This window comes from Primulina eburnea, chromosome 12, assembly GCF_022965805.1.
Source record: "Primulina eburnea isolate SZY01 chromosome 12, ASM2296580v1, whole genome shotgun sequence".
Lineage (NCBI taxonomy): Eukaryota > Viridiplantae > Streptophyta > Magnoliopsida > Lamiales > Gesneriaceae > Primulina > Primulina eburnea.
This window is the reverse complement of record NC_133112.1, coordinates 1,719,299-1,743,697: the sequence shown is the minus strand read 5'-3', so window position 1 is coordinate 1,743,697 and position 24,399 is coordinate 1,719,299. Positions and strand designations below refer to the sequence as shown.

Here is a 24,399-nt window from a genome sequence, read left to right as displayed (position 1 = left end):
GTTTTGCAACTAAGCCGGGTTCAAAATAATCTCTAATATTTTACTCCAAACACAATTACGACAAAGTCATGATGACTCTTTATCATTTACATACAATACATGCGGTAAACCGGCAACAGTGGCATCGGCTACATATTATTGGTATCAAAACATCCCATGAACATTTGTTAAACTAACATAATAAAACAAGTTGCATTATTTGTTTAAGGTCCATTTTTTAAATAAATGTGGCAGGTAGGTTAGAAATTTGATTGCCCATCCGAACTGATAATAAAGGTTTCAAGTCTTTTACAACGTCTAGTACTACCTGCTAGGTGGAATGTGTGGGAGGAGATATCAGATTTAGCACCAATTGTTTCAACATACTTTACTGATTAACAAGCTACTAAATGCAAACATTAGCGGCCATTTTTTTCTTTTGATGAAAAGAATCTGCTAAACCCACGACTTTGTTTCTCTGGTGTAGGGGTAGACGAAGAAGATGAGGAACCTGATTTTGAGGGACGGTGTTTTGAATGCACAGAGTTGATTGGAGACCAAGGTGGGTTGTTAGCTTCAGAGTCTGATGGATTAAACATGTTGGTGAGTTGATCCAAGTGGGACTCTTTGACCGCATTATGTATATTGAAAGAAGAGACAGTATCCATTGCTAGCAAATTCGCGCCACTTATGGATGGTTCGTCATCGTTTGAGACTTCAAACTTTTGAGTCGTCTCACCTCTTGCTGGACTAACAATCTCCGTTTGGGGACGGAATGCTTGCAGCTGCTTTCCAAGAAGAAATATTGTCTCTTGACACTCTGCCAACTTTTCTGCTGCAGCAGCCAAATCCTTCTCCTGAGGATGGATAATTGATGAAGGAGACAAATGAAAACGAGGTTATTAAAATTGTAGAACCCGTATCAAGTGTTTTTGCTCATGCAAATATGCAAAATTTAAGAAATCAGATAACATCAATTTAATCTAACGGTTTCCTAGGGGAGAGATACAACGTTAAAAATTAGAAAAAGTACGACGACAATTCGTTCGCTGCACATTTGTATCTTATAGGCATAGACGACTGCAGGATCTCTGATAATAGGAAAACGATGTAGTATGAGCCTAACCTGGCCAGTCTTATCACCACTATCAGCTGACGGAAAACTTTTGATCCTGAAATGGAAATGAAGTCAATCAAGTTCAGGACGACAGATAAATTAAGACCTTGCAATGTAACAATGCCATCTCACGCTAAAAAATATTTAAAGATAATCTAGGAACCAGGAAAACAACCTTGACATAAAAATAGAAAAATACAATCGAAAAATCTTTCTTTAACTCAAGCTCTACAAAAAAAGGCAAGAACTATCAGTTTCAGCTAGTGAAAGATCGAGCTAGTGCTGAATCGTACGAGGAGAAGAAAATTATAGTTACCTATGCAGCTGCTCCTGAAGATCTTTGCATTTCGCTAGTGCATCTTGATGACTTTTTTTCTCCTCTTGTAGCTCAATATCCAAACTTTCCATTTTCTCTTGGAGGAGATTAACTTCAGTTTGTAATTCCTCTGCCCGTGCTTCGAGTGATTTGTACGACTCAGCCATGCATTTGAGCTGCGTCTCAGCCAAGCTATTGGACTTTTGAGCTAATAAAAGATGTGACTTAGTCTCAGATAGTTGTCGTTCTGTTTCCAGCAACTGAGATTTCGTGATTTCAAAGTTTTCTTTGCATTCGGCAAGATCCACAGTGAGACCATCCTTGTCGAACTTCAACTGTTGAAACTCCTCGAACGAGCATTTCCATGATTTGGGTGTAGATTCAGAGGTCGGAACAAGATTCCCATCATGTGGGACATCTGGATCAGATGTCGAATCAGAGAAGTTAGCACTGCCATTTGTATACCTCTCTCCTGATGAGTCTGCTGCAGCCTTGTTCTCTGGTAAGGCAATCTTGTCTATACAATCAGAACTGCCAGTTTCCACTTCATTATTTTTTAACCCCAGGATATTGAAGCGCAGCTCACTTGCTCTATTTAATACATGAGATGCATCAAGTACAAAATCAATGAGATTAATCTCACTGCTTAAAGCTTCACTGTATTTGGCAGAGAACCTATCAAGTTTCTGATTCAGTCCTCCATCAGGAGACGTTCCCGGAACAATCTTTGCCTCGTTACCAACAATTATAACAAAGTCGTAAATTTGAGCAAGAGCCATTTCTAGTTGTTGATTGGCAGTTTGAACAGTGTTTATAAATGAGTTACCTTCCCCAGTAGAAATACCACTCACCGACTTGTGATGCAAAGTTTCAAGCATATCCTGCATTATAAACCTAACATCCTCAACAACTTTTTCATTGTCATTTTCTTTACACATTAATTCAAGTACCGTATGTATTTGGGATCGAAGCTTCACAAAGATCAGTGGGTCTGCCTGTAGTTGAGAATTTGCTATAGTGGCAACGTCTCTAGGAGACACCAGTGCTTGCATTAAATGTTGCTTCCCACATTGAGAATGAGACACATTTACGGCACGACCTGATATATTTGAGCTTGAATCTATCCCATTCGATTCAGTTGGTAGGCAGGCTATTTTCTCCATCTCCAAAAAGTCATCCATTAGGTCCAGGTGATTTGTGTTTTCAGACTTGCATGGACTACAAGCATCCTTTCCCTTCTCGAGATGACATTGCTTAGTTGACAATAATGGAGCCCATGAATCAGTACAGCTTACAATATCATCATTTCCCTCTTCAGACATGGAGGTGAAACTCCATGGATTACAACTTTTTTTGTCACAGAAACTTTCAAAAGGGGCCTGAGCATTCGATTTTGGTTTACTCTTCTGTTCACCATTATGTAGCAGTTGGGCTTCTAAACACTGAAGTTTGCTGCTACTCTGAGCACACAAACTCCTAGAGCCTTGCAATTCACTGTTGCGCTTCGACAACGCTTCTTTCAACATCTTTGTCTCTTCCTCCATTGCTAGTAGACGTTCTGTGAGTAACTCATTTTCTTTCTGATACATCTGTGCATTGTCAAATGAAAATTCGGGCAGTTGGGACAAATGTGTTGAATGAGACTTCACTGGAGACCTCCTATGGGAGATTCTCCAAAACCTCTCCCCACGTTTTCAACTTCAAGTTTCATTTGAGCTACGGCAGCTGGACCAGGTAATTTCTTCCGAACAAGGCCTCGTAATCTTTGACACTCTGCTTCAAGCTTAGCAATTTTCTTTACTCCTTCCAGATGCTGCTTGTTCGCTACTTCAGCAGATCGCAAACTCATGTTCTTTTCCTCATTGCGAATCTCCGCTTCTTTCCTAGCGATATGGAGTTCGTACTTGAGCGAATGCACCTCTTTTTCACAGGACTCAATCTTGCTCTTCGAAAGTCCTATCTCATCTACAGCTTGCGACTTTTCTTCACTTAGCTTGATTAAAATGTTGGAGCGCTCCTGCAAAGATCTCGATAGTGCAGCATTTTCAGCAGCAGAAGTCAATAACTCTTGGTTCAAATTAGCGATTTTAGCTTCAAGTTCAAGCTTCATCTCGTCAAACAGCTTTGCTTTGCTCAAAACAACTTCATTTAATTTTTTTTCATGTTCTTCCTTCAAATTTCGTATTTGTCTCATACACTCCTTGAGAGCCCCATCCAAATGGGTTGCCCTATCTTCAGCAGTGAGCTTTAGCAGAGTAACAGATTCCAGATGATTTTTTAGAGTTGCAGCTTCTGCCTCGGCCTTTTCCCAACCTGTTCAAATAGTTGGTGATTAATTCCATGATCTTCTGTTTTCTTAAAGGAAAAGGATAATTCAATTATCGGATACCTGAGACAGCCTCTTCAGCAACTTTGACGTGTTGTTTCACAAGGTTTTCTTTATCAGTAATTTCTGTATGAGCATCAGACAACTTTTCATTTAGTTCCTTCACCTCATCGTCTAAGATTTTCACTTCTCCCTCGAGAGAATTCACTTGATCTTCCAACCCATTTAGATGGGTATATGATTCAATCGATATTTGAACATACTTCGGTTTTTTATTATTGTCTTGTTTATCCTGTTGGTTACCAGAACAATACAATGTATGTCAAATGCAGTAAGAAGCAAAAACCAAATGGTAGCAACAATTCAAGGAGTGGATGGAAAACTAACGATCCACAGGAAATCACGCCAAAAATGAACTGAAGCTTCTATTTGTATTTTCAAAAAGAAATAAAATAAATTACTAATAGAGGAAAAAGAGTACAAAGAACTGAAGGAAATTATTTAGGTAATCCATATTATATAAATGAAACGAGGGTGGGGAAGAAATAACGTAGATTTGTGTCATACAATTTAATCTACACAACTTTTAAGCTTTAGAGGAACGAAATTGTTCACACCAGAAATGGAGACCATCAAAAACACTCTTTAACAACACCAGTAACTGATCCTCTCGTAAGAAATTCAAACATGTTGCAACTAACTGATCCTCTGGTAAAAATTCAAAACACGTTGCAACGAAAAAAGCCAATGGATCAACCTTGTTCATTTGAGTGTACTTGAAAAAAGAATGAACCACAAGAGTATCGATCAACCTTGAGTTGAGTGGCACCTATGTCTGAAGGCACGGGTGAAGAGTCTGCTGCTGCTTTCTCGGCTGCTAGCTTGTCAGATGACTTTTTCTTCCAGGGCCAACTTCTTTTATCCATTGTAGGCTGTCGATACAAACAAGTTATGAGAACAAGAAGTTATAAGAAAGGTCGAGATCTAAATCACTTGAACGGAGAAATGCAGACGAAGATTAATTGGCAACAACAAACATCAAGGAATAAAAGTGAAGGTCCCAGGCCAATCGAATCATAGAACATGATGTTTTCAGTCAAGACTTTTAAACATCATTTTTTCACTCAATGACGTGTTAGCAATTAAAGAGGTCATCTCGAGAGTTTGTGATTCCACAATGCTGCTAACTTTCGCGATCAACATATGTAACTGATTACCACGAGGAGATGGATTCTTACAGGACATGCACTTTAATTGACTTATTTATACAAATACAAAACTACTGTCGAAACTTCAGCCGGTTAACATATTGCAACCAACGATAAATATCCAAATAATAGATACATAGCAATTGTTTTGTGAAATCAAAAAAGGATAAAAGATCATTAATGATGAAGAAGCTTGGACATCCGAAGCTATAGACATTTCCAGATCCTAAGGGTAAGCGCAAATAATTGGACGGCCAGACTAGTAAACCCGAGACAACTTTGTCAAATCTTTAAAGCATATTCAGTACCACAAAACTGTGGAAGCTATGAAAGCAAGCCACGAATCTTTATGATTAAAAACACGCACCGTAGACAAAGAAAAGGATAGGCCACCAGAAACAATCAAAATTGGAGTTAAAAAGAGTTTCAGCCACTGAGATTGGTCCAAAGTGGAAACAGGTCTCATTACTCTGTAGCTAAGATCGGTGTAAATTGGAGTGGTACAGCATTACAGGGAAACCACTGAGATATTATTTCAATGGATGGAAAAGTTTCAGCCATTAAGCTTTATCCTGGTAAAAGTACCCAAAAGATGCACGTACTTTTTTGCGCCAAGCCTCAGTTACATGTAATAGTTAAGAATTAAGAATTCCATATCATCGATATCAATCAAAAATAAAAGAAGAAAAAACTCACAAAACCAAGTACATTTACATAAATATATCGATAATTCGTAGAAAAACATATTTTTCTATTTTACTTTAGTCCGTGTTAAGGACTAACAATAACCCATATGCTACAGATATACATGCATCCTGAATGAATAATGCAATTAGCTAAAAATGGAGTAGTTCCATCACCATGAATAAATCAAACGAAGACAGAAGACAAGACTAGAGCACAATAACAATTTTGGTAATTACAAACAAAAAATATAAATCAAATAAGACAACAGCATCTTAATACAAATCAACAAGGATTTAAGTATACGAAACAGAACCATATCTACAACTTTCCAGCTGAAAATCAGATAAAACACAAACCCAGAAGCAAAGTTCCAACAAATGTGGTAAAAAGGAGGCAAATAAGATGAAAAGAGAAGCCCACAAGTCTTATAAGGAAAAAGAAATACTACTCAAATATAAGACCCTCCCCCGAAAATATTGCTTTCCACGGCACAGAAAACAAAGCGAACCCGAGAAAAAGGAACAAGCCTCTGAGTAATGTATCCTTCCACTCAGGGCTAAAATCAGCACAAACCCAAAAAAAAAAAACTAATCAAATGCACGCAACCCGTGCATGCCTTTTTTGCTAGCGTATGCGTCAAATTTCAAACACTTACGAGCTACTGGGGTCAGTATAATTACTCCCAGCAATGCGGCTTCGACAAAAACGGTGGATTTGTGATTGAAGGAAGATAAATCAGGATCTGGAATTGAGAATGCAGTTGGTTCGGTGTTTGTTGAGCGGGTTTTGTAGAGAGAAAAAAGTGGAGGAATGGGATGTGGTTGGGGTCCGATGGAAGTGGTGAAAGTATTTCAGTGTTTGGTATCACTTGCTGGAGAAGACGTAGGAAAGCTCCAACACATTAGCCTTTTAAATTTTAGAGCTCTATTTTTTTTTAATTAACTTAATTTAAAAGTGTTTTTATGCTAGTAGGAAGAAAGGAATATAGTATATAATAGTGAAGCAATCGGGTGCATTTGGACCACCGTCACGAAAGGTGAGCCTGCAACCGGACTCTTACGTGTGCTGCGGGCCGCTATATCTAGTATCAGTAGAGTGAGTCTCATATGAGACCAGTCTCACGAATCATAATCACAGGTCAATCCTACCCATATTCACAATAAAAAGTAATACTCTTAGCATAAAAAATGATACTTTTTCATGGATGACCCAAATAAGAGATCTGTCTCACAAATACGACCCGTGAAACCGTCTCACATAAGTTTTTGTCATACCAGAAACTCGCAAGTCACAACTATGGGCCCATTTATTACGTCATTATTTTTATTATTGTTTAAATAAAACTTCATTAATATTATTTTTTACTATATAGGAGTATAATATAAATAATATACTATATTTCAAATATTTTCCGGTGTGATTTATTTCATTAGGGGCAGTAACTTGTTAACAATGTGTCGTCTAAGCATTCGCATAATTCACAATGGTAGAAAACTGAAAGAAATGTAACAGTCACTTTAATGGACCAACAAATGTATGCGACAGAAAATACAGTAACAAATTAACTCTGAATAGCAAAAGGATCCTCTTTTACATATATATATATATATATATATATATATATATATATATATCCCCAATGCACGCCTTCTATTTAATGCACACCTTCTATTTGCATTTCATTTCAATAAAATTTACATGTATCATACGTATGTGAGACAGAATTCCCTCGACCAAGTAAAAAAAAGCTCGGGACCCCAAAAACAAACAGAGATGATATTATGTTGACAAGGATGAAGGCTCAAGATCTATGTCTCATGTTCGAATCTCATATGTATGGATAGTTTAGTTAAATTAATCAAAAAAATTGGACAAACTACTTGCGTGAGACGATCTCAAGATTTATATGTTGTGATACAAATATCTTATTTAGGTTATCCATGAAAAAATATTATTTTTTAGTGTGAATATCGGTAGGATTAACTCAGTCTCACAGATAAAAATTCGTGAGACCGTCTCACAAGAAATCTACTCAGAAAAATGTGTAGTTTTTGTTGATGGGGCCACCGTCTCAGTCGTTAATAAAAATACAATTTTAGAACAGTTTTTTCCTCTTTTTTTCTTTGTTGTTGCAGTAATCATTTAAAATCATATTCAATAAATCTTCTTAATTTCTTATTGACTTTTATCAATACCGTACTAGGACTGTCGATTCGAATCAGTAAATCGATCATCCCCTCGAGTCAGCCGACGATTTTAATCTCAGTAAAAAAAAATAATATTACATAAAAGTAAAACCAAATATCCATACTTTAAAAGACACCACCAATACAGATATTTAACTTTATATCTAATTTTTTTTATTAGGATTTAAAGTTTGATTACTTTAACGTTAGTTAGACTGTTAAGAAGATTTTAATTGCATTAAACAGAGTGAGATTGTACAAAATTAGAGCGTCATTACAGTTGAGGTACGGGCGAGAGACCCAGAGGAGGTTTGAGCCCCGTCTTATTTAATAGAGTGGGGACCGCTAAACAAGGGAGTTGCCTTTCGTCGCTTCCACCGCAAAGTAGGCCCACACGACACGTGTCGTCCACAGAGACCATACTCCTTTGTTTTTTTTAATCTCCTACATTTGTCGGCAGTCCAACAACCCCAGCAAACTCCACCAAGTGGTAAAATAACATTTCAGGAATAAGAACTAATATCAATAAGAAAAAAATTATGTTGGAATGAAATTATTTGTTAATTACTGAAATAACCAAAGAAACGTTAATCGGGTCCCCCGGGCATGCTGTCTGTCAACGGAATTGGAGCCATGAATTTTTGTTGTGTGGGAGTTAGAAGTAAAACTTATGTTTTTTAAAAAAAATCATAAGAAAAACTCATTTTGTTATGATGAGAAAGACTCTAATTATATTTTATAGCTTTACATAGAACAAAAAGAAGCAATTGAATGAATAAAATGACAAAGATCAATATTTAAATCTAACTTCACTCTCAAAAAGCTAGTTCAAATGCTCAAAAATGAATAACTATAGCATGAAATTTACAAGATATCACCTGATGATCTATAAAACACTCCGAGTCCATAGTAGAGGTGTAAATGAATCGAGCCAGTTCGCGAGTTTTTTAAGCTGACTCGAAAAATATTTGATTCGTATTCAAGCCAAACTCAAATATATTTGAACTTTTTTTAGTCTAATTCGAGTCCAAATTATTTTCTTCAACAGTCGCGAGTCGTCGCGAGTTTAGTATTTTATAAATATATATAATATAATATATTAAATAAATAAATTTCGAGTATTTCAAGTACTTATTTTCGAGAAATAATTCAAATACTTCGTGAAGATATTAGAATCTTTCGAGCCGAGCTCGAACTCGAGCTTTAATTCAAACAAATTTTTTAAAAATTTTAGAACTTCGAATCAAGCTCGAATTCAAATAAAACTAATTATAACCGAATTTGAACATTCAAATTTTCGCCATATTCAACTCAATCAAACTCGTTTACACCCCTGAAGTACATACTATACACATATAAAAAAAAAAAAACTTTATACAACCTTTATAAAACATCAATCGTGCACTTTAATAGGGAAAAATAGTCGTTTTGCTTTCAACCGAGTAACCATTTTAGATTGGAACTTAAGTAGAATTCACTGTCGCCTTCATATTAAATTGTACGCCGACAGTACACCGTCACCGGCGCCTAGTTCGAGAGTATGTACGTACAGCACCAATACACAAAACTAACCAGCATTTAATGAAATAAAAGGAAATTGAAATTATATAATTTAAGTCAATTATCAAGTTATTTTGTTCAATAATATCAAAATCTGGCTCGATAAACATCACTCCATATTTGTACTCGTTGCAGTTGGTACAAGCAAAAGTAGAAAATGGAAAGTTTTTACGGTCGTGGTTAGGTTAGGTTAGGTTAAATTTACTCGAAACAAAGCTTATTAATTAAATTAATTTCCAATCATTTAAAAACTTTAATTGCAATTTATTATACTTAATTCGTACAAACTCCAACATTAAGGAAGTGCCAGAAAATTTACAAACCACCATTTAAAGTAAAATAGTTGCACGATTGAATGAAACCGTAAATTTTGGACTAAATAAATAAATATGATTAATGATGAAATTAATAACTATTATGATGAAAAGGCGGTTGATTATTAACATATTTAATGTATTGAAATTAAGCCTATTCAATCTTGTTCGTATAAATGCAAAGCTTCAAAATGTGGAAATGTTGATTATACATTTAATTTTTTTTTCCTCGCGGTTTCGTACTAGGGTTAGTTGAGTTATCCATTTCATGTAAATACACACTATTTCCAATTCTCTAACTTTTCATATGTTTTTCGGTAAATTTTAGCGAGAAAAACCTTTTTTATTCCTTAAATTGTATTTCCAGTCATTATATCAACTAATTTACTATTTTATTTCAGTAATATGTACATTTTTTTCTTCCATTTAATTCATTTTTCAGCAGAGTTTTGATGTGAGGTTGAATGCATCAACAACATCAAGCGTCATATCAACACTCTTGTGGAAAATGTCTAATATTTTGAATATGTAAGTATGTATGATAAGAATATGAATTGACTGATAATATGAGCAGAAACAAAAAAAAAAAATATACAAGTTTTATTTTCTCTAATTTTTACTCGCACGTTGATTAAATATATATATACATGATTTGCAATTAAAATTTATTGGCATTTTTTAATTCATATATAATGTTTCCTACGCAAATGGGTGGATAACATTCCAAAAGCAATGAAATATTTAAAGGCATACCATTACCATATTTTTTTTAAAAAAAAATATAGGCTCCCATGAGCCACTAGCTGATTATTGCCCTAAAAAAATAAAGTAAAAATTTGTGTGAAACAGTTTTACGAGTTGTATTTTGTGATATGGATATTTTATTTGGTCATCCATGAAAAAATATTACTTTTTATTGTGAATATCGATATGGTTGACATGTCTCACATATAAAAATATGTGAGAACGTCTCATAAGATACCTACTCAAAAAATAAATAAATTGCCAATAAAAAAGGGACTGAAATTATGAATTTTGCGGTGGTTAGGACAAAGAGAAAATTCCACTATCCAGCTAGCTAGAGTGATATGATCATAGCATATTAAGTTGAAGTTTTTGTTTATAATATACCCAAAGGGCCAAAATATATTTCCTCTATATATAAAATTAATATTTCTGGAGATGCTTCTGTCACAAGTTTCATTAAATAAACTGTGTGGAGTATCGTTAAATTTACGAAGATGAGTTTGAATTAAAAAAAATAACCCACACATAATTATACATTTTGATCATCAATTTGTGTACTGCCCAATGTTTCATGGAATTTGAGAGCTCCAAACTTTGTCTGTATTAACCTTTTTTCCCTCTTATTTGCAATTATGACTAATCAAAGTGAAAGACAAGCATAGCCAAACATAGTTATTAACCCATATGATATACAATGATACCCAAAATAGGCATATACGGATTCGGATTCTGTTCATAATATTGAAGAAAAACTATGCCAATCAGAGGACAATAAAACCTAATTAACTATAAAATTACATCTATCAAATATATTGAGCAGGTCTCCTACCTGAAACGAGTCGACATGATCCATAATTACAGTGAAAAGTAATATTTTCGACATAATAAATGATGCTTTCACTCAAAACATCATATATGTTGACATAAAAAATAATAATTTTTATGCATTGGGTCGTCTCACAAAAATGATATGTGAGACGGTCTAACGTGAGTTTTTATGATTAATATTTAGTATATGCATAGAATATAATGAATCTTGGGGGATATTGGGATGAGGAAAAGGGGAAGCTCCACAATTTCTTGAACTAGTAATGGGCATGGAAACTTTGAATGTTTGCTTTGTGGATACGGAAGGGGTTTGATTAGCATAAAAGAGGGATAAGATTTGGAGGGAATATAATTATAATGGTTTTAGGGACCCTACAACCCACAAGTTCGATACAGCTTTACTCCACTACCCATTTGCCCTTTTATGCCAAAGCATCATGTTTTTACATCGGATTCGACTTTGCCTTTGATAATTAACACCAAACCAAACCATACAAATGTATCGACACTTTCTCAATTTCTATGCCTCACTTTTCCTTCTCATCGTACCTTGTAGGAATTTATTACATTCGTACCTCGAAATTATTGGCCATTTCACAAAATTCCATGAATTCTGTGTGTTATTGGATACAAACAAACCCAATTCCTTCTTGTCGAAATCTTGGTCCCAACTAGCCATTATGCCATTATTTTCCCAAGTCTATACATATTAGACACACACACACACATACGAGCCAAGCATCTTCTCTAATTAGTGCTAGGACTCCTAATTAATTATGGAAAGCTAATTAACGAGATGTTAGCTAGATTGAAAATAGTAGAATAACTAAATGGCATGATTAAGACATGCTAATTAACTTAATTGGTGACAGATTAGACTCGTGTAACTGAAAATTTTGACTTTTTAATCAACAAACAAGGGGAGAGTTCTTGGATCGTATCTGATGAACTGGACCGCCAATCTAATTACTGACCGTGAAAGGTAATTTTGACTTGAAACAATTACTAGATTTGATTGTTATCATTGCATTTGTGAAATGGAATTTCTGGCAAATGATTCATGCTTCAATATTGTGCAACCAAGAAAAAGAAAGTGCGCAAATATATGATTGTTTTTAATTAGAAACATGATTTCAAACATGGGACACACGAGCATTGATTGCCAAAAAAAAAAAACACCTAGAATATAATTTATCAGGCATAGCAAAGGTAGAATATCAAGTATCATGTAAGTTACACTATATCGAAAAAATATCTATCGTCGAAGTTTCGGTTATTCTTTTTCCACATGTGGATTGATTAGCTGCGACTTAGATAAAAAATCTGTTCGATAAAATCAGTTGCTGACTTGCCATAAAACCACATATATAATTCATTCATGTGATTTTGTCTCATTTCTCATAGTCTTGTCACGATGAGCTGAGTCAAAAATGGTCCATGAATTCTTGGGTTTTCTATTCGTTCTTTAGCGAATGGATGTGTTTTTTTTTTTTTTTTTTTTTTTTTGCATGAAGAAATACGCGGGTTTTTGCACGCTCGGTGTGTGGTGTCACCTTTTCACATTTTGGACAATGAAGTGGCCCTAATCAAGTGTTGACATGTGCGCCCACGTGAATTCGATCAAGTTCTGTCTTTGGGTCTGACCCAAAAGAAATGTCAACGATTCGGGCTAAGCCCACTTAAGTGTTCGGGTATAGATTTGGGCATCCAAATCTAATCGTAGTTGACTATTTAAAGTGAGGTTTCCACAATTTTTGTCTGATGAAAGCCGTGTGAAGTTGCCCAAAAATTCCATGAGAGGCGTCCAGAAATGAGAAAATTAACCTAATCAAAATTGATAATTATCTTGGGAAAAGAGTTGTCATGAGTGCTCTTACAAGTCTCAAACCAAACCGCCCGAGCCATCGCAGAGAAAAGCGACATCTCCTCATTCGTACATCCCTTCAACAATGCAAGACCACCATGCACAAATGATGTCCTTTTAATATATTTCAAGCAACTCCAGAAGATATAACTCTTCCAAAGGACGGACAATGGATGATAAGTCATGTTTGTTTAGCTAGAAGAACTTCGTTGAAGTAGTAGGAATTCCTGAACACACGTAAAAAATTCACTAAGAATTCTTCTTATTCTTTTTTTATTTTTTTTTCTTCTATGAAATTAAATTTGAATTTTCACTTATGTTTTGAATTTATAAAATAAATTTCTTTAGATTAAGACCACGATAGAGCCAAACAATACTTTGTTTGATATTTCATTAATTTTCAATATATTATTTTTCTTGATTTTAATTATTGATTGATGTTAGTTTAATACTTCTTTTTAATAGTCTGATCAACAATTTACATATATATTGATTAATCACGAATCAGAAGATGGTTGATTAAATATAACAACAAAGACGCCATCAACATATGATTAAACTGACTAAAAATAATATTCAGTTTCAATGTGCAGTTTTATGTGAAAACTGAAATTCCACAAATGTTTAATTCATTTAGATCTAATTAAAAATAATTGGATTGTTAGATTTAAATAGGTTTATTAACTCAAAGAATCATTTAATAAATAAAATTGAGGATTTCACCATTATTGTCAAGAATTAAATAATTAATTGAATTTTAACACGTATGAACATAGTAGAGTTTGGTACTTTTGAGTATCATTGTGTGTCTTACTTTTTTATTTGAATTTGAATCCCTCCTTGATAGTTGAATTCATCATTTTTAGTTGCAATTATTTTATTTAATAGTTTAGATTAATAATCTATATATCATCTTTTTATTTATTTTGTCTAGCTTAAATTAAGTTATACAAATTCTAGTAATTAAATATTAGTCTCTGTGAAGATCGATACTTGGACTCATCATTCATTTACTATAACTTGACCTAGTTCGCTTGCTAGATTTATTCTCACTCGAAATCGTCGGTCAAATATGCGAACACAAAAACTCCTCTGAGCGGGTAAATTTTGTGATATTGATTACCCGAAATGTCCATAAAAAATATTAATTTTTATGTCAAAATTATTAATTTTTTTTTGTAAATATGTATCATGTCAATCCGTCTGACACATACAGATAATATACAAATAATAATATCAACAAACATGCTAATTAGTGCTAATATTTTGAACAAAATTTTGGGAGTGTCAAAATCATATACGGCACATAACCCGACACGGTTCAACCCGAAAAAAATCAGGTTTGGGTTTGGCTTTTCGGGTTCATGTCAGATCGGGTTGGACCCTATAGCCGACCCGAAAAAATGCTCGGGTTGTCCCGAAAATTTTAATTTTTTTAAAATATATAATTAATAAATATTGCCTATATTTTTATATTATATGTCTGAAAAATATTTATCGTATATTTATATCATAAATTTTCATTATTTAATATTTATTTTTAACATTTTTTATTTTTTAAATAATTGTTTATTTGATTTAGTAAATATATTTTATTTTTTTACAATTGGACTTTCAAATTTAAATCATATATACGAGGGAGATTTTGTTATTATGTGTTTAAATTAAAATATTATTATTTTGAATTTTATTTAATTTTATTTAAAAAATTCAATATCAGGTTATACTGATTGATTCGGGTCAGGTTCGGGTTGAGAGTTTTCGGGTTAGCTCGGGTTCGGTTGAACAATTTTTAAATAGTACTATTGCTCAACCCGACCCAACCGAATTGACACTCCTAACAAAATTAACAAGGCAACGAGTCGATTATTGAAATATATAATTTTATTCATTCATCAAAATATTATATATATATATATATATATATATATATATATATATATATATATATTAATGCATTATCTATATTAAACAACTATATTGATATGCAACATATCATCAAATTTCATATTTCGGATAATTTTATATATTCATCATCCGTGCATATTGTTTATTCATCGTTTACGTGTACGCGGATTATCACTGAAATGGGCCCCCGCTGTGGGGGCTTAGGTCTGGCTCGTTCGATCGAGAAAAGGAAAGAAGAAACCAAAAGAAGATCATGGTGACAATGCCAGAGTCAGCTTTATCTTTGCGAACCCCGTGTCCTAAATATGTGAAATTGACGGCTGAGATGTGATAAAATTCATGTCCCATGTCAAAAGTTTTTGTCTAACTATTTGCGAATTCAAGATTATCTTCGCGGTAAAAGGATTTCAATATTGGGTTGGATCTTCAAGCAGTTTCCACACTTGTTGCAACAATTAGAAACCAATAATGGGCCAATCGTCCTCAAGTAAGCAAGAGGAATCGCCGGAGCTGCGTGAAGTACAATCACTTGCTGCGTCAACTGGAGCCCTCCCTTCTCTGCAGAAGGCGTTCTCTCTTCTTTCTGATCCTCAGAATAAATCAGTTCCCGTTCACTCTCTGAAGGTGATTATTTCAAAGATCAGATTTTTATTCTTGGGAAGTTCTTTATGTTTATAGGTATTTCCACTATATCTCCGTAAAATTAAGAGTTATATCTCGTTAATTGGTGGACCCTTTCGTTTGCTGGCATTCATAATGGATGTCAGTAATTTCCATTTAGCAAACTGATTAAACTTTGTACAGGAAGTTTTGTGTTTCTGGAACAAGAAGTTCAGTTCTTTTTTCTTGTTTTTTAGATAGAGAGTGAATACTTTGCGTTTATATTAAGATGGTTTTTTTATTGTCTAATAATCAGATATTTTGGAGAAAGATAATTCTACTGATTAAGTGTATGAGTTAGGATAGTAAAAAGATCGCTGTATGCTGAATGTTTGCAACTTTCATACTTTGCCCGAGGAATACTGGTTTGTTCATTGACCTTCATAAATTTATCTAATTTATGCAATTTGGTTCACTGAGGTGTTTTCCAATTTATTTCAGAAATGTTTTGAGTTGAGTCTGGATAACTTCGAATCTGACTATACGGTAGCATCTAAGGAGTTATCCATTATGTTCAGTCATCTGGGCACGACGATAGTTGACTTGTTTTTTCCTACTGATGAAAATGGAGTGAATTGGATTGACTTCTTGAGAGGTTACACAAAATGTTGTGGAAGAGCAGTGGCTTCAACATATTTCAACAATTTATTACGAGTTTTTTCCAAGACATGTTCCGAGGCCGGACTTCCCGTGAATTTGCAATTTGAGCAGTATGATGATGATTGTAAGATTGGGGGATCGCTATCGCCTCGTGAGGTTCTAAGGCTTCTTTTGATTTGTTGGATATTCTCATGGGATTCTAGGTCATTGAAGTTGAATATGGGGAAGAGTAAAGGGAAATGCAGTCTTCCTGATATTTCTCACTTATTATTATCAGCTATTGAATCATGTGTGGAAAGTGATCATGAGTTGGATTTTTGGACTTCCGATGTTTCAGACGTGGATATTCAGCTTATGGCTACGAAAATTCATTCGTGGGGTTTGAAGACTGTACCAAATCTAGCAGATTGCCTAGCACAGTTCGTCCATTCAAGACTTTGCTACCTTGTCACCTGTGAGGTAGTCCCGTTGCCTAAAATACAGACACCTTACATGACATACTCAGCGCCATCTAGTTTTATTTTCCCTAATTGCCCTACCTACAACTAATTATATCAAATTGAGATTTTCTTGTATATTTGTTATACTTGGAGGCAGAATGGCAGATCCAAAAGTTTAGAAAAACTACATGTAAAATATTTTTACTGTTTTTTTCACTCAAGAGGGCGACCATCCCCTGTCACCCCTCGTTTGGTTCCCCAAATAAATAGGTATTGGTGGTACCTTTCTTGTTCTGGATTTGTGCACTTTAGAATCATCACGAGGATAGAATTTTTATCATGTCATCTTCATTGTATCATTTTTCTCTAGTTTTACATGCACGTGGGATTTGATTTTTGACAAAAAATTTGTTGCAATCTACCAATCGTAGAACAAATCAGAGTCATCTTGCTCTTCCGCACATGATAACCCGTCATCAACAAGTTCTGATACTAGCCTTTTAACTTCTGGAAGGGCTTGGGCAATCTCACTTACAGTGAGAAGTCCTATATACGAAGAAATATCAAAAGCTTGCTTCCCCAGTGATGATCCTGATGAGAAGAATGAAAACCTCATATATAGGTTTGTCCACTATCATTTTTGTTCTTGCATTACCTTCCCTCAGTACCTCTTGTATAGAAATTTTTAATTTTTTTTGTGTGTTGAAGTCTGTATCATATCCTTGAATTTATTATTAAATCTAGTTTTTAACAAAAAAAAATATTTCATCATCTGAACACTGGTTTCTTATGTGAATCCCCTCTTATGTCTTGACTTGTAATATTACCATTGCTTTTTTTAAGCCGATTATCCATAGTTCACAAGACATTTTAATATGGTTTCTTTTGTAAACAAACTGCAGATCATCTCTTCACGGAAAAGGGCTGAACCGGTTTTGGTCAAATGTTGACGGTTACAATGGTCCATTACTAGTGCTGATTTCTGCTTGTGAGGATGCAAGCAGCGCTAGGAGATGGATCATCGGTGCACTTACTCATCAAGGTTTTGAAAACAAGGAATTATTTTATGGAAATTCCGGAAGTTTGTACACTTTAAGTCCCATCTTTAATTCATTAACATCTTCCGGTGAGTCCAGAGAACGTTAATTAGTTTGATGATACTATTACATGCCTTGATAATTAAATTCTTTAGGTTGATCAGATTAAGACAAGTCTATTAATCACTATTTTGACAGGAACGGAGAAAAACTTGGTCTATAGCCATTTGCATCCGGCTGGTAGACTGTATGATGCTCATCCAAAACCAGTGGGAATTGCATTTGGTGGTTCTATAGGAAATGAAAGAATATTTATTGATGAGGATTTTGCTAGAGTTACTATACGTCACCATGCCGTTGATAAAACTTACCGACACGGTGCTCTATTTCCAAATCAGGTATAGTTAATTATCAGGGATTTCATTTGTTTAACAATTTTCGAAAAAGAATGGTTGTGCTTTATTTGTGATGAAGGATTCATGTAACTCTGTAATCAGAGTCGGGCTCAGCTAAGAAAACGCAGTCGCCTTTTGCTCCTTGAGTCCATCCCTGCTTGCAGCCTCTCCGTGTTCTTGTGCTATGAATGTTAATATAAATTACTCTTGGTTGGAATGATTGTCCTGTTGTTTTGTGTGGTTGCTTATTTTTGTGAGTGCTCAGGGTTTTTTGCCGGTTGAAGCTGCAGTTTCTGAAGTAGAAGTGTGGGGATTAGGGGGCGCAACAGCCATAAAAATTCAAGATTCATATAAGAAGAGAGAAAATCTCTTTACAGAGCAAAGACGGAAGGTAACTACATTAGAGAGGTCGATAATCTGAATTAACCACGTGCGAGATTGGTTACATTTGCTTTGATCGAAATTCTTGCAGGTGGACCTGAAAACATTTGCTAATTGGGAAGATTCACCGGAGAAGCTGATGATGGACATGATGTCGAATCCTCAAGCAGCCAGGAGGGAGAAACGATGATTAATATATTTCTCGACCCAGATAGTGTTGCGAAAAATAATCATCCAACATCGTGTAAACTTGCGTGAATCGTAAACTGGGACACAATGTGGCGCTATGTTGTTTTAATAAACTTACAAGTACTCGTTTGATAAGAAATTCAATAAATCATTGGCATATTTGTTGTGCCGATACATAGATCATAGAATGTTTGCAGTTGTACGGTCTTCCAATTAAGGATCGTCAAAATGCCGAATATAAGAGTTGCTTTTGAACTCATCCGAGTGTTGCTTCTCATATTCATCTGCCACCGTTGGCACCATCTTAGTTCAAAATTATCGGCGGTCGCAACATAAAAGAGAATACAACGATAAAAGAATATACAAAACCAATGGATTTTAGTACTTCACAAAGATCATCTCCCATGAAGTCCAAAACAAAATGAGTCTGTAACCCCAGCTTAAAATTATACAAAAGGTAGCTCAACGTTTCCCAGATTAAGACTGAACAAAAGAAAAAATCATCCACATGAATTGATTCCCGTTGCAAAGAAGATGAAAAAATGGGTAAGACATAAACCATCACTCACTCAATGGATTCATGAAGATGGATGCATATTGAACGCTCAAGTACCAGTAATCTCTCTGTCGATTTTAACCCTCTTGGCACTTTGAACCTCTGGAACACCACCAATCCTTTGTTGGGACGACACATCATGCTGGTATGCACAATTAGCTCCATTCCTGCAACCCCTCGGGCTATTAAAAAAGATGCAAGGCTTAGTTATCCTTGGTTTCGAGTCTTTTAATTTTGCCACATGCATCGGTTCTTCACTTGTCCCCAGTGATTGGTTGCTTTGATTAGCAAATTGAGGCAAACTTTCCCGTCTTTCTTCTCCATGTTGCTGAATGAGACTCTTGTAATAATTTACGTCCTTCACCAACGGAACTCCCTGAGAAGGTGCTGACATCACATCAGGTACAGAAGGCCGTACATTCCTGATAGGGGGGTAAAAAGGTATACTTGCTGTAACCGTTGAAGGGGCGATGATTTCTGGTCTTGAAAGGTGAGAAGAGAGTGGCCCTCTTCTATCGATGACAAAGTTTATAGAATCAAATGAATGCTTGGGGGGTGACCTTAAATTGGGTGTGGGTGTGGGTGTTGGGATGGGCGGGTACTGTGTGTTGGTAGATGGCGTATTATGCACTCCAACGAATGGCACGTTCTGCAAGCTGTATGATGGCAAATTAGATGAATGAGACGATAGCATAAGTTGTGTGCTGGAAGTTGTACCGGGTTGTCCTCCGATGACTGGCAGACACTGAAACTTGGAGGAGGGCATATTAGTCATTCCAGATGCTGGCATATTCTGCGAACTGGAAGAAGTGGCATGGTTTGTCAAGAGTTGCTCGACCATTTTTGGATTGCCGAGAATTTTCATAAGCAACTCTCGATCTATCAGATTATGTTGATCACCATTTGACAAGATTGAAGTCAAGGCAGCCTGTGCAGCAGAGACAACATCGGGCTCTACATCTGTAGATAAAATTCCATTTGTGGTACTGCCATGAGATGAAATCGACGAATGGGGCAAGTGATTGGGATGTGAGCTTGCAAGGTGGCTGTTAGTTGCCACAGAGGTAAATGTTGTGTTATCCAATGCAGCAGCGTCCTCATCTTCAATTGGTGTGATAGGAACCACAGGAGTGTTTTGATAATTGGCAATTGAGTCTTCAGCACATTCTAATGCGGAAGGACTGATGAAAGATAGAAACTTAATGATTAATGCACAAAACAAAGGACATTGGAAGCGTGAAAGATCAATCATCGACTAATTATCATACTTTGGAGGAATAGCTGAGGGCCGTGGATATACGGCTTCTAGAACTCTCATTTCTCGTTGATTCTCTGCTTCAATTTCTGTGCTCTCTTCCCCTGCAACCACTGCCCATTCACTCTTCACTTCAAACTGCGAAGAATTGAAATGTGAGATTCAGAAGAATACAATACTTGTACATTCCTGGCACACATGAGCACTACACACATGCAGAAGCTCAACTTTCCCAGTGACCATCAATAATATCTCTCCCCTCTGTTACTCACCTGAGGAGAGGGTGACTGTCGTATCGAGGAATCAATGCTCAGAAAGCCAACCGTGTTAGAATTATGACACTGTAAACTCAATATACACTTTGAATCCAAATTAAACTCTGAACTGAGAACATATTGAAGATTTAGGATTGAAATATGAACTAACAAGTACAACATATTCCACAAGCCGATACCATAACACTATACATAAGTCGGTCGCGAGAAACTGTATATGAAATCGCACGGAGGACTTATTATTGTCAAAAAGATGATCCAAAGTTAGGGAATCCCAGCTTCACCCCAGTCAAGTCAAATTTACAAGTGAACAAATAGATCCTGAAGAACATGAAAGAGTTATCTACATCCTTAAACATAATGGTTTAGCAATATATGGAGAGATTAAGATAAAAACCGTAGACTTACTCTTGGAGGCCATCTCCATGTAACCAAGGGTATTTGAGACAGATTGACTCTCCAAAGATTTGTAGGCTGGATTCCTTCAAAGCCTGGTGGTAAATTGTCATCGGTTCCTGCATCCCCTGACTGATCTGGCCATGGCGTCTTTGCCTGGAGGTGATCTTGTGTTCCCAATACAACTTGTGAGGGAGATTCTTCCGACAAAAACAACCTTACCTGACAAAAGGAAGGCACAAGTCTATATTACATAGCAATTTAGGACGAGAATCAGTATATCTGTAACTCAACAACTATAATGGACCATGTTATTTGAGAGGACTTGATTGACACTATTCGCCTGAGAATGCCTAGGGTATTTTGATTGGATACAAACTCTACAGGCTACTTTAACAATGAGTAGCTGGAGTTGAAACTACTAGTTTTACCAGAGAAAACAACTGTAGACCTAAGCACACAAAGCTGCACCAGATACAAAGATTGAGGGCACAAGTGCATGTTCCAACAAAGTGGACAACTAAACAAACCACATCACTGAAAGTCCAACAATCGAGTCCGGACTCCAATCTGGGACACACTTTCCGCACCTTCGCACACACACACAGAGCCAATAACACTGAATTTCAAACGTAATTGATGCCAGACCGAAGATGGCATGAATATTACAAATAAATGTATGAGAATAGCACATTCGCAAGGAAATGCACATGAAGTAAGGACCCAAGCACTTCACATCACAGTGATATCGCAAGTAAAAGAAAGATCTCTCACTCTCTCCAGCCAATGCATGAATGTTCTCCGCATCATCTATGTCATTAGCCATGCAGGAGATGCTAGAGACAGACACCAATTTGTTTCCAATTAAATTTGAGCAAGAGGAATCAATATGCTATTATGCTTTTTCCAGGATGAAATTATTGCAAATTGCCAATGCAGCATAAATCCATATACAGCAACAAACCACACAGCCAAAAGGAAAATTTTTTCAAACACAATCACGGATGAAGTAGATGTGAAGTGTAGGAATTTAGGGGGCTAATTGTTAATATTTCTACTATACATCTGTCATAGAGAAGTACATTATCTCTTTCACTGTCCAAAGAGATTGGTGTAAAATCTGTAGCTGATTATCCATTCTTGACCAAATAGCAACAGATTCGGTAAATGAAAAGAAGTGAAAATCTGAAGCTCCCTTTAATCGGAAAACTTCATATACAAGTAGCAATGGTTAAACATGCTTAACTCAGCTTGCTTATGTACTTAAACATGAAGAAGGATCGGCAAAGTCTATAACTTGTCCTGCCAAAAGCTACTTAAAATCCCTCAGCTCATTTTCGTTCTTCGCATTTCACTTTGCAGCAACGAATGACAAACAATAGCCATGAGACACCTGGAGTGTTCCAGATAGCACCATTTTGGCGTCAGTATGACAATGACGTCACTCCAACTGAAATTTTACTTACTGTTTCCTCACAAAGTCCTACAATTTATCACCTATTCAACTTTATTCTCTGATGCCCATGATTGATTTAAAACTTAGAACTTCCGAACTACCACAAATCAGACACTCATCAGTCTTCGCCGCAAAATAAATGGACTAAGACTTGCACCAGGCACGCTCTAATCTTACCTTCATATATATTCAGTTCCACCAAAAATAATAAATATTATAATTTCTTTTCATTCATATGCCAGCCAATACTCACGTATAATGTTTCAATGAAAACGAGGCGACAATCAGCCATCACTACACTAGGCGTGCCCCCAGGAACTGAACTCAATCAACACAAGTACTAACTGGCGCAGTTCATTAATCAACCACATAAAATTTGATATAAAAAGCTAAACAAGACAACAACCTGGATTCAGTATATGAAACCGCCAAATACCCATCCTAGATACTTGAAATTAGTTTATCTATTATCCAAAATCGTCAGTAACAAACGCCTTCCTTATGACAACTATCTCAGAATATTTTTTTTCTGTCCCAACTATTTTCAACTCATATATGATATACTAAAATTTTAAGAACGAGATTGCAATAATTAGCTACACTGAATCCTATATATAAACATCACAGATGTAATCATTAACGAACAATTAAGGAAATATATTTACTGGTATCAACACTTGACAATGATGAGCGAGACTCGTCAATTTCACTTTCAGCCCATTTCAGTAGCCAATTTTAAATTGTGAAAACACAGAGCATTGCCAAATACAAGAATTCACTTTATTTCCAAAGTTTCTTTCAGTTAAGATACGATGAAATGAAGTTTAATCCATCCAGTTCGCTTTAATAATGTCACAATCAAATAATTAAGTAAATTGTTGAAATTAACATTTTATCCGATATAGATTAACTGGATAAATTATGTTCCCAACCTTTGATTAGATTTTTAAGTTCATAAACGTCAACTTTTTCCCCTTGTGGATAACTATGCCATAAAATTAGTTAGTTCAATCATTCAACAAGACGAAGTAACTGAAAAATCTTCACAAGATTTACCTGACAAAGATTAACATCTGATGCCCAAGAGACCCTTTTCGATTTCTGCGATCCTCCCATTTTTTTCACAAGTAAATTAATTGGATTTAAAAATATATATATATAGATACACGTCTTTAAAAATTCGATCGATTTTTGCAATAAAAACCCAACTTCCGATTTAGCAATCACTTATACAACAAAGATTCACGTTTAAATTTAATCGATTGCTTTTCAATTGTCTGCAGCCATACATGGACAGAGAAATACAGAGAAGAAAATCAGAGACGATGGGGGACGGGGGAGTAGAAATACGAAGAAACCCTAGATCCTCTAATCCACTTTTTCTGCTTTTTGCCCATTTGCCCTTTTGCAGTCATATCATTACGCCACACGATCCTAGCGTGCCTTATATATAATTGTAACTTGTTTTCACCACACGCTCCAGTAGAGCGCGTGGTTAGGTGGGACCGGATTAATTTCTTTTTCTCTTTTTTCAAAAACAATTAAAACACGGAAACGGATTCATTGTTTCGGTTTCTTATTTGACCCGTGAAGTCAATTAAATTTTGTGAGATAAAACATTTTAAAGAATCAAATTTTTAAATTTAAATGAAATCCAAAAGCTCGTTGCAGATGACTCTGATTCTACAAAATAACTGGTAAAAACTTGTGTGAGACGGT

General features: G+C 35.5%; 3 protein-coding genes across 4 annotated transcripts; 1 reads left to right on the top strand and 2 right to left on the bottom strand.

Moving 5' to 3' along the window:
• Positions 1-239: 239 nt before the first annotated feature.
• LOC140806990 (filament-like plant protein 4) lies at positions 240-5,633 on the bottom strand. Its single transcript, XM_073163611.1, is given in 8 exon segments — positions 240-836; positions 1,106-1,151; positions 1,413-2,293; positions 2,363-3,090; positions 3,093-3,725; positions 3,802-4,030; positions 4,551-4,670; positions 5,314-5,633. Coding segments are annotated over 8 exon segments (3,174 nt in total). The 5' UTR covers positions 5,413-5,633; the 3' UTR covers positions 240-398.
• A 9,621-nt stretch (positions 5,634-15,254) lies between these two features.
• On the top strand, positions 15,255-18,930 carry LOC140808112 (uncharacterized). The gene is made up of 7 exons (XM_073165138.1): positions 15,255-15,664; positions 16,142-16,759; positions 17,172-17,362; positions 17,643-17,866; positions 17,976-18,175; positions 18,438-18,563; positions 18,645-18,930. Exons 1-7 carry the CDS (start codon positions 15,509-15,511, stop codon positions 18,741-18,743), a joined length of 1,614 nt encoding a protein of 537 aa, XP_073021239.1. The 5' UTR covers positions 15,255-15,508; the 3' UTR covers positions 18,744-18,930.
• Positions 18,931-19,093: 163 nt separating this feature from the next.
• Positions 19,094-24,089, bottom strand: LOC140808113 (zinc finger CCCH domain-containing protein 6-like). Of its 2 annotated transcripts, XM_073165139.1 has the most exons (4): positions 23,737-24,089; positions 21,237-21,446; positions 20,567-20,691; positions 19,094-20,479 (listed from the first exon to the last, which is right to left on the bottom strand). In XM_073165139.1, exons 1-4 carry the CDS (start codon positions 23,794-23,796, stop codon positions 19,348-19,350), a joined length of 1,527 nt encoding a protein of 508 aa, XP_073021240.1. In that variant the 5' UTR covers positions 23,797-24,089; the 3' UTR covers positions 19,094-19,347. The 2 variants fall into 2 exon arrangements, with proteins under 2 accessions (XP_073021240.1, XP_073021241.1); XM_073165140.1 differs by lacking the exons at positions 21,237-21,446; positions 23,737-24,089 and adding an exon at positions 20,767-21,230.
• Positions 24,090-24,399: the final 310 nt, after the last annotated feature.

Coding starts and splice junctions, on each gene's coding strand:
- LOC140808112 (XM_073165138.1), top strand. CDS start 15,509: ATGGGCCAATCGTCCTCAAGTAAGCAAGAGGAATCGCCGGAGCTGCGT. Junction 16,760..17,171: donor GCTACCTTGTCACCTGTGAG/GTAGTCCCGTTG, acceptor TACCAATCGTAG/AACAAATCAGAGTCATCTTG. Junction 18,176..18,437: donor GTGCTCTATTTCCAAATCAG/GTATAGTTAATT, acceptor GTGAGTGCTCAG/GGTTTTTTGCCGGTTGAAGC.
- LOC140808113 (XM_073165139.1), bottom strand. CDS start 23,796: ATGGGAGGATCGCAGAAATCGAAAAGGGTCTCTTGGGCATCAGATGTT. Junction 21,447..23,736: donor CAGATGTTAATCTTTGTCAG/GTAAATCTTGTG, acceptor TCCTTTTGTCAG/GTAAGGTTGTTTTTGTCGGA. Junction 20,692..21,236: donor CATGGAGATGGCCTCCAAGA/GTAAGTCTACGG, acceptor AATTCTTCGCAG/TTTGAAGTGAAGAGTGAATG.